Source organism: Aulostomus chinensis, chromosome 16 (assembly GCF_037954235.1).
Source record: "Aulostomus chinensis isolate RoL2024-O1b breed Wild chromosome 16, RoL_Achi_v1.0, whole genome shotgun sequence".
In the NCBI taxonomy this organism is placed as follows: domain Eukaryota; kingdom Metazoa; phylum Chordata; class Actinopteri; order Syngnathiformes; family Aulostomidae; genus Aulostomus; species Aulostomus chinensis.
Window position 1 is genome coordinate 17,532,773 of NC_141335.1, and position 8,789 is coordinate 17,541,561.

Consider the following 8,789-nt stretch of genomic DNA (forward strand, 5'->3'; position numbering starts at 1 on the left):
AAGTTCTGTTCAACTACAAGCCAATATCAAATCTTCCTTTTCTCTGCAAAATTCTGGGGAAAGCAGTTGCTAACCAGCTCTGTGACTTTCTCCACGGCAACAGCTTATTGGAGGATTTCCTGTCATGTTTCAGGGTTCATCATAGCACAGAAACAGCCCTAGTCAAAGTTACCAAAGACCAACTTGCCTCAGATGAGGGACTCATTTCTGAATAAGAATAAAAATACTTTGTTAATCCCACATTGGGAAAATATAATTAGTTTCAGCAGCATTTACAGAGGGAAGAAGAAAGGATAATATAAATCCATCCATCGTCATCTTCCGCTTATTCCTTACTAGTAAGGTTGCGGGGGGCTGGAGCCTATCCCAGCATCAACGGGCGAGAGGTGGGGTACACCCTGGACAGGTTGCCAGTCCATCGCAGGGCCAACATAGAGAGACAAACAACCATTCACACTCACATTCATACCTACGGTCAATTTAGAGAATCCAATCAGCCTAGTCCCCAAATTGCATGTCTTTGGATGGTGGGAGGAAGCCAGAGTACCCGGAGAGAACCCACACAGGCACGGGGAGAACATGCAAACTCCACACAGAAAGATCCCGCGGCCGAGCCGGGACTCAAACCCGGAACCTTCTTGCTGTGAGGCCACAGTGCTAACCACTGCACCACCATGCAGCCCATAACATAAATCAGAAGAAAATATTTATGAAATAAGAAACAAACAAAAACTAAAATTAATAAATAAATATGAACATTTATATGGGACAATTTACAAAAAAATATTTACATGAAGTATGAAAAATAGGAACATGATATCGCACCATTAATTGCGCACTGCTGGAAAAACAGACATGTGAATGTACACAGTGTGCAGTTGTACAGCCTGATGGCTGCAGGCAGGAATGATCTGTGGTAGCACTCCTTGCACTGAGGGTGCAGCAGTCTGGAACTGAAGGAGTTGCTCAGGGTCTGCACAGTGTGGTGCAGGGGGTGGGAGGTGTTGTTCATGATGGATGCCATCTGAGCCAACCTCCTTCTGTCTACCACCTCCTGGATGGAGTCACAGGATGGCGTAGCACACCATGGAGGCCATCACAGTATATGTGCTGGTCTAATTAGATCTTAGTGCAGCTTCTGGTACCACTGACCATCATATCCTATTACAGAGACTGGAACATGTCATTGTCATTAAAGGAACTGCACTAAACTGGTTTAGGTCATATTTACTAGGTCGATCTCAGTTCATTCTCTCACAATATGTACTCTAAACCACTACAGTCCGTTATGGTGTTCCACGAGGGTCTGTGATTGGACCATTCCTCTACACTCTATATTTGCTTCCACTTGGTCACATTATTAGGAAACACGCAATTAATTTTCACTGTTATGCAGACGATACGCAGCTGTACATATCAACACATCCACATGAAACAAATCAGCTGACTAAACTGGAGGCCTGTCTAAAGGAGATAAAAACATGGATGACCCATAATTTTCTTTTATGAAACTGAAGTTATTGAGCTGGGCCCAAAACACCTTAGGAATACCTTGCTAGGTACCCTGGATGGAATCATCCTGGCCCCCAGCACTACCGTAAGGAAGCCAAGGGGTTATTTTTGATCAGGATCTGTCCTCCCACTCCATCTCCAGGACTGCTTTCTTTCATTTACATAACATTGCTAAGATCAGACACATCCTGTCTCAAAAGGAAGCAGAAAAACTAGTCCATGCTTTTGTCACTTCCAGGCTAGATTACTGCAATTCCTTCCAATCTGTAACAATAAGTCCCTAAAGACTCCAGCTGGACCAAAACGCTGCTGCCCGTGTGTTGACTCAAACTTGTAGAAGAAACCATGTCTTCTCTGTACTGGCATCTTTGCATGGGCTCCCTGTCAAATTCAGAATAGAATTTAAAATTCTTCTTCTAACATTCAAGGTCGTAAACAATCAGTTACCTTCATATTTGAGAGAGCTCATAATCCTCTATTATTCAAGTAGAACCCTTCACTCCCAGGAGGCGGGGTTACTGGTGGTCCCCAGAGTTCCTACAAGTAGAATTGGAGCCAGTTTCTGCATAATACTACTGCTGTAAGATGATCTAAGTGATGTTCCTGAGGCAACTACCTGTATTGAAAATTAAAATGCTGATATTATGTTACATTATATTAGTAAAGTAAGATACCTATTGGTCAAAAATGTGTTAATTTCCTACAGTAACAATTGGGATTAATGTGTTATGATTGACACAAGGATATATGTGAACAGTTTTGGACAGTTTTTAATGTTTTATGTAACCTCGGTAACGAGAAAATGTTTTACAAACCAGGAGAAAAATGTGAAGAAGTGCATTCTGTAGCTCACCTACAGAACATTCTACTTTAAGACAAGCATCAAGCCTTTGTTTCATGACATTGCTTCGTGAAATGTAGTTGTCTTCTCCTGTCTCCTTTTGAATTCTCCAATCCACCTATAGGGAAAGGGACTTTTTGTACACACCCTAGATATTTGAATTTAAGTGTGTGAAGGTTCAGGGCTCAAGTCAGTTCAGACTGTAAGGAGGTGGACATGGGGACTGGGCCAGCCTCTTCATCAAACCCTTTTTCCCACAATCCTCCAATTACTTCCATGCTCACATCCTGCTGAAGCGTTAGATTTTTGGGACCTGCCCATAATAATTCAAAAACCATTTTAGTAAACAGTTTGAATTTCCCACAATGCATCATTCTCCTTTCAAACTCTTCTTCTTCTTGTCAGCTGATGGCTTCTAGATTATTGATCAGAATTGTAATATCCTCTATTCTTCTGTTAAGCCTAGACTTCTACAGAACTATCAATATACTAACAAATTGAATTGTCTTAATTAGGTAAAGATTGATGTGTTTGGGTTCCATAGTGTTTCTAATCATCATGGATGTTGGAACTCTCCTTTTTGGCAACTATTTGTGGTCCTTGTTGCCTTCAGGTGAACCTTCCGACTTGAATGGCTACAAGTTAACTTGTGTAGTTTGGGAGAGAGCACTGAAGTTCAGAGGCAAGGAGGACGGTAAGGTTTCTAGGCAACAAAGATGATACATAAACAGCTCTGTTGCCTTTAGCACTAGATTTAACAATGTTTCTGGTCAACATGACTATTTATAAATTTAGTGGCCTCAAATGATAGCTGAGATTTCACCATGCATTATATTTTCTGCCAAGGTCATAAAATACTTGTTAAAGGGATGTATAGTCCTGGGAACTCTGAAACACAGAATTTTCTTTTCATCCATTATCCTCTGCCTGCTTGTGTTACTTCTGGCTATGTCACATAAAGCCAAAATCTCATTTGTTGCCATTTGTCAGCAGCAGAGTGCCTGGACAAAGAGCATGTGGCGATAATGGTGAGTGCAGAAGAGAAAGATGATCTGATGAAACCTTTTATTGGAAGAAACGTGACAACTACAGACTGAGTCTGCAGAATGACCAACTTCAAAACAGAAAAACATCAGTGTTTAAACACTTCTTCACAACAGCCAGTACCCTCTGCTCTGACAGGTTAATATCAGAAATTAGCAGCACCTCAACTCCTAACATTTGTTTATTAAATAGAGCATAATGTTGGGTGCATGTGAAGAAATAAAACAAATAATGAAAGTATGGAAACCTTTTAAGACAAACAACTCACCTCAACTGATTTTGTTCAACACATGAACCCCAAAATCCAACATCATTCTATGCACTACCTGAGGAAGATGGGGAATATTGTCTTACTAGTGAGACCACAGACACTGAAGCATGAATTTTTGAGCTTCTTGGTTTAATAAATTATTTTATGAATCTGACAGATCTCTCGAGGCATGTGAGATTCACACAGTCATACATGAAATCAATCAATCAATCAGTAAATATACAAGAGTCTTATACAGACTCTTCTGAGCTCCAGACAATAAGAGGAGGCACAGAGAATGGAGGTGAAAGAACATTATTATTAAGATTAAACTGAATGGTACAGCCACCATCTCTGAATGTGAAAACCCTTGCTGTAACAACATGCAAGGTGTTACAGCATTTTTCCTCTATGGTGTAAGAAGGTCTAGATGATGATGTGGCCCAGTGGCAAAGCACATCAGGAGGAGCTCCATTGAACCACTTGCAGCTTTGTCCTGTTGTCACCACCTGACCTGACATCCAGTCAGCAGACCCGATGTGTCAAAAACATTCACAGGCAGTGACCTAGAAGTCAACACACCGGCCTTTTCTCTCCCAGTCTCCGTAGCGGGTGGGCTCTGGACCCCGAGGACCCCCCTTCTCCTTTGTCAAAGGATTCACATCATCAGGAAACTCTGGAGGACAAAAGACTGATTAGGGCTGACAGATGCTGCTGAAGTGACCATATTTTCTTCAAACAGCTGCTGAAGAGCCTTCAATGTGGCTACAAGCGTGACCTCTCCAAAAGGAGTGAGTGTGTTTATCATTTAATCTTTTGGCTTCCCATCCACTGTATGTCACACATTTTATGCATATGTGTGTTCATGTCCTTTAGTGCTTAAGTGTAAAAACAACAACAACAACAAAACAGTCCCTAAGTGCACTCAAATTGCACACTGCATCATAATACTCTGCAAGTTCCCACTTGGATCTGTCTTGTATATATGTAGCGCTTATACGAAGGGCCCACTACTGGTCCTTGCTCACTCTGTAATGGGCCACAACCTAAACTAAATGTGTTTGAGAGTTTCAAAGCAGACATTTTGAACTGTTTTGCTACTGTGAGCCTCCAATACCTTAAAGTTACATATGCATTACTTCTGGAGTCACCAAGAACTCATTCAGGGGGGGTTAAAACGTCTTGAAAAGTAAAATACTTTTTTGGCAAAACATTATGTAAAATGTACACTTGAAATGTTGCTGTGATTTTTAGGGTTACTATATTGCCAATTTCCCCACTGAGGGACGAATAAAGGTTTATCTTATCTTGTCTCTCCGTCCATTTAACTTTATACACTCAGCTTTTATGGGGACAAGACCGTAAACAGTTTCTCACGGTTAAACCAATGATGCCCAGTTATTTCGATGAAACTTATCAGCTGTGTAACACTGGATGTTGAGTCTGACAGTGGAAGACAAGCATATTTGTTTTCAGCACATTCCAGTGTTTGTGCACCACAAGGTTTAACCACTAAGAACATGTCTGAGCTAGTGGTAGGTATTGGTATGATTTGGCGATATGATTACAAGTTTGGCAGTTCTGCCTGGGGTTGTTATCCACTGTGATTGTGCCCGGTCACTAAAACTGGAGCGGTATATAACAGGCTTGCAATTTCAGTTTGCCAGGTTTGCTGACCTGCTTGCAGAGAATTGTGGGCCAAATTGATTGCACTTCTGAAAAACAGACTTGTATCAGTCTTAAATTAAAAAAATAAAAACAAAATCATGTTGAGGATTCTGTAGTGGTTGAATATGAGATGTCGTCAGAGACGTGAGATCTTGCAAGCTGGCCAGCAAAGCTAAGTAGCAAACCTCAGTACTCACCCACAGCTTTGACTGGTTACAGTGCACGGTCTATGGCCAACTGCTAAATGCAAGGTCAGCAAATTATAGTATTAACTTGATAGATCGTAGATTAAATCTCTAAAGACCTACCTCCTTGTTCAAAAGATGCTTAAAATTTTTAATTGTAGATGAACAGTTATAGTAAACAAATACAATCCCCTCCTCTTCAAGCAGGAGCAGAAGAGTGGGCCTCAATTCATGTAGGGAGTCAACTGATCATATGTCCAAACTTGCATGAATAGCACAAATAAAAAATTCATAATTTCAGTGACCAAACTCCTGCAAATAAAGCTTTATGTCACTCAGTCACTAAAGGTCTTAAAAAGAGAGTTCTAAGAAGGACAATCATAATAATACAATAAAATGGGAGGTTCTCAGAACTGTCACATGGTTCCTCTGCTCCAGAAACACCTATTATTTGTGTAAATTTTGTTGGACAACGTCTTAAGGTGCAATTTAGTTTATCCCCTTATGAGAACATTAATCCACCCCAACATTCTTACTTTCAAGAGCATCCTTGCTCTTCTCCTCTGAGCTGTCAAAGCGACCCTGTGGGGTTTTAGCTTTCTTCAGAGGCTCCCGATCCTTCACTGCTCCACTGGCTGTCCGGAACCATTCTGATCAAGACAACAATCAATAACAGAATAAGTTTTTCAAAAAGAAGTCTATCACTGGCCCCACTTCCCAAAGCACCAGAGCCAATGATAGAGGCAACTGCCACAGTGTTGTTTTCGTTGTGCTGGACGAAAACAAAAATGACGACGTCAGACCCCTTTTTTCCATAACAAAAATGAGACCAAGACGAACGTCACCATTGCCCTGTAAAGGCTAAAATGTGACGAAATTGTATACATTTTCGTCTGACGAGAACGAGACGAGACTAAATTGTTAGTGGGTGGACGATCAAAGTTTCAAATCATGCGTTTTTTTTCCGCCAAGTATAACATGCGTGCAATGTCAATCAAGAGCTCAAACATCAGAATGGAGCCAGCTGTAGCTGTTGGTCCTAATGGTCACGCCCCCATCATCAGTACCCATGCACTAAAAGCCTCTCTCGCGCGCGCACACACATAGACAAGTCTCGGCCTGTCTGCAGCGGACGAGACACACACCACGGCAGCAGCAGCGGTGTCGGGTGGTCGTAAAAAGAGGGATGATTAAAGCATAGCTTTAGTCAATGTGAGGCTCGCCCTGTGATGCATTTTGTTTTTTGTATTAAGCCTCAAGTTTTGTGGTGGTTACACCTCCCCCGTGGTGCAGAGACTGCTTCCTAGTGCTACATGCTAAAGCTAGAATGAATGGGGCTGCCAGGTACCCCGCTAATGTTGGCTTGTTTAAACCAGCCCTTCTATTCATTTAGCATGTTATGAATAAAACCCCTGTCCATTTATGGACGGGTGGCAAGTGAAATGCTTTGACCCATGTATGTGGGACTGGGAAACACGGTAGTCTTCAGACCTGTTGCTGTTCCCTATCCTAAGCAACACACCTGGATGCTTTAACCAATAATAGCAGCTAAAGCCAATATGTAGGACATATGGTCATTCATATGGAAGTCAAGTGTGCTTTTATTTTTTGTTTAATCATATTTTATTGTGATACAATACTCATATTGTGTGCCAGTGTGTTGTCTGCATCTGCAACAAGATAATAAAAGTAAAAGGTGGAGAAAGAAAAGAGGGGAAAAACTCCCCTTTGAAAGTTAGATCAGTTTCAGTGTGCTTCATTCTAATACCTGTATTGGCCAATTAAGTACATACACATATATCTTTTATTTGTAGGTATCTTTGATATTAGACTTAAACCTTTGAGTTTTCATCGACTAAAACTATCAAGGACAGAAATTACTAAAATGTGACTAAAACTAAGAAGCATTTAGTCCAAAAGACTAAGACTAAAACTAAATCTAAAATGCCTGCCAAAAACAACACTGAACTGCAAGCCTCCCTGCAGACAGACATCTTTCTCTCAAAACATCTGTAGTTCAGGCTAAACCAAACTTGTGACCATGTACAATCTTTAACATGGACTATGTGACAGGACTCAATGTGCAATTCTACCATGTTGCAGTCACTGGTCCATTGCAGAGCCAACACATATGGACAGACAACTGTTAGCTCACAAAGCAACACCTATGGTCAATTTAGAGTATCAAATCAGCCTAGTCCCCTCTTCCATGTCTTTGGACTGTGGGAGGAAGCCGTAGCACCCAGAGAGAACACACGCAGGCACAGGGAATACATGCAAACCACACAGAAAAATTCCATGCCCAAGCCTGGGCTCAGACCCGGAAACCTTCTTGCTGTGAGGCGACAGCGCTAAACACTACAATAGTGTGCTGCTTTACATTTAACTATTCATTAATATCCTTAGGAAATTTCAATACTATACTGTTTTTTTTTTGGGGGGGGGGGGGGGTTTGCTCTTTTTTGCCTGGATTGATGTGCTTTCATTTAACCACAAGATGGCGCCTGAACAACTAAAGCAAAATGGCATCAGTGCAGATGAGAACAGATGATGGGCCGATGACTCAATGTCATTAATTCACAATAATGCTTAAATTAAGGCAGTTGAATAAATGAGTCAGTGTGGTGCCCAACTATTTTGATTTAATTTATATTTTACAATTAAAAAGTCAAATGAATCATTCATTTTTTAATTGCAGTGTTATTACATTATCTTAAAAGCACTAAACCTCCACTTTGAATACATGGAAATTAGAAAATGTTCACCTTACCCTGAATATAAATGCTGGTTGAAAACAGACATGTTATTATAACCAGAGAGTCAAGACGCCTGGGATTGATGACTATTGGAAGGAAAACTGTTATATGTTGAAATGTCTGTGACCTGTCTTGGCCAACCAAGTAAAAAATGTCCTTGACAGACCACTGATCTCCGCCTTACGAACTACTTACAACAACAATATGTTGTTTTACGACGTAAAGATTTTCTTTTGAACAAGATAAACCTGTTTTTTTCCAGACCAAAGAACCGTGTGGGGATTAATTGTGTTGAGAAGGACCTGGTGATGATTTTCGTGCTAACATCAAGTAAAATCAACACACTGACCTGAGACACATTCCACCGTCGGACTCCTGGTAACCAAATGTTTGCTCGTTGACACACACAAGCGCAAGACAGACATTTCTGTTACTGAAAACACGCGACACTTCTTTTCCCCGCGGTGGTCGGACACTTACACAACGTTGTTTCGCTACAGCTAGTCGCAGCTAAAATACGTAGCCTTACGTCA

At 41.1% G+C, this 8,789-nt stretch overlaps 1 protein-coding gene across 1 annotated transcript; it reads right to left on the reverse strand.

The window, feature by feature from the left end:
* Window positions 1-3,442: 3,442 nt before the first annotated feature.
* Window positions 3,443-8,789, reverse strand: sdhaf4 (succinate dehydrogenase complex assembly factor 4). The gene is made up of 3 exons (XM_086181044.1): window positions 8,606-8,789; window positions 6,037-6,150; window positions 3,443-4,323 (listed from the first exon to the last, which is right to left on the reverse strand). Exons 1-3 carry the CDS (start codon window positions 8,679-8,681, stop codon window positions 4,214-4,216), a joined length of 300 nt encoding a protein of 99 aa, XP_086037170.1. The 5' UTR covers window positions 8,682-8,789; the 3' UTR covers window positions 3,443-4,213.

Coding starts and splice junctions, on each gene's coding strand:
- sdhaf4 (XM_086181044.1), bottom strand. CDS start 8,681: ATGTCTGTCTTGCGCTTGTGTGTGTCAACGAGCAAACATTTGGTTACC. Junction 6,151..8,605: donor GACGGTGGAATGTGTCTCAG/GTCAGTGTGTTG, acceptor TGTCTTGATCAG/AATGGTTCCGGACAGCCAGT. Junction 4,324..6,036: donor GAGCAAGGATGCTCTTGAAA/GTAAGAATGTTG, acceptor TTTGTCCTCCAG/AGTTTCCTGATGATGTGAAT.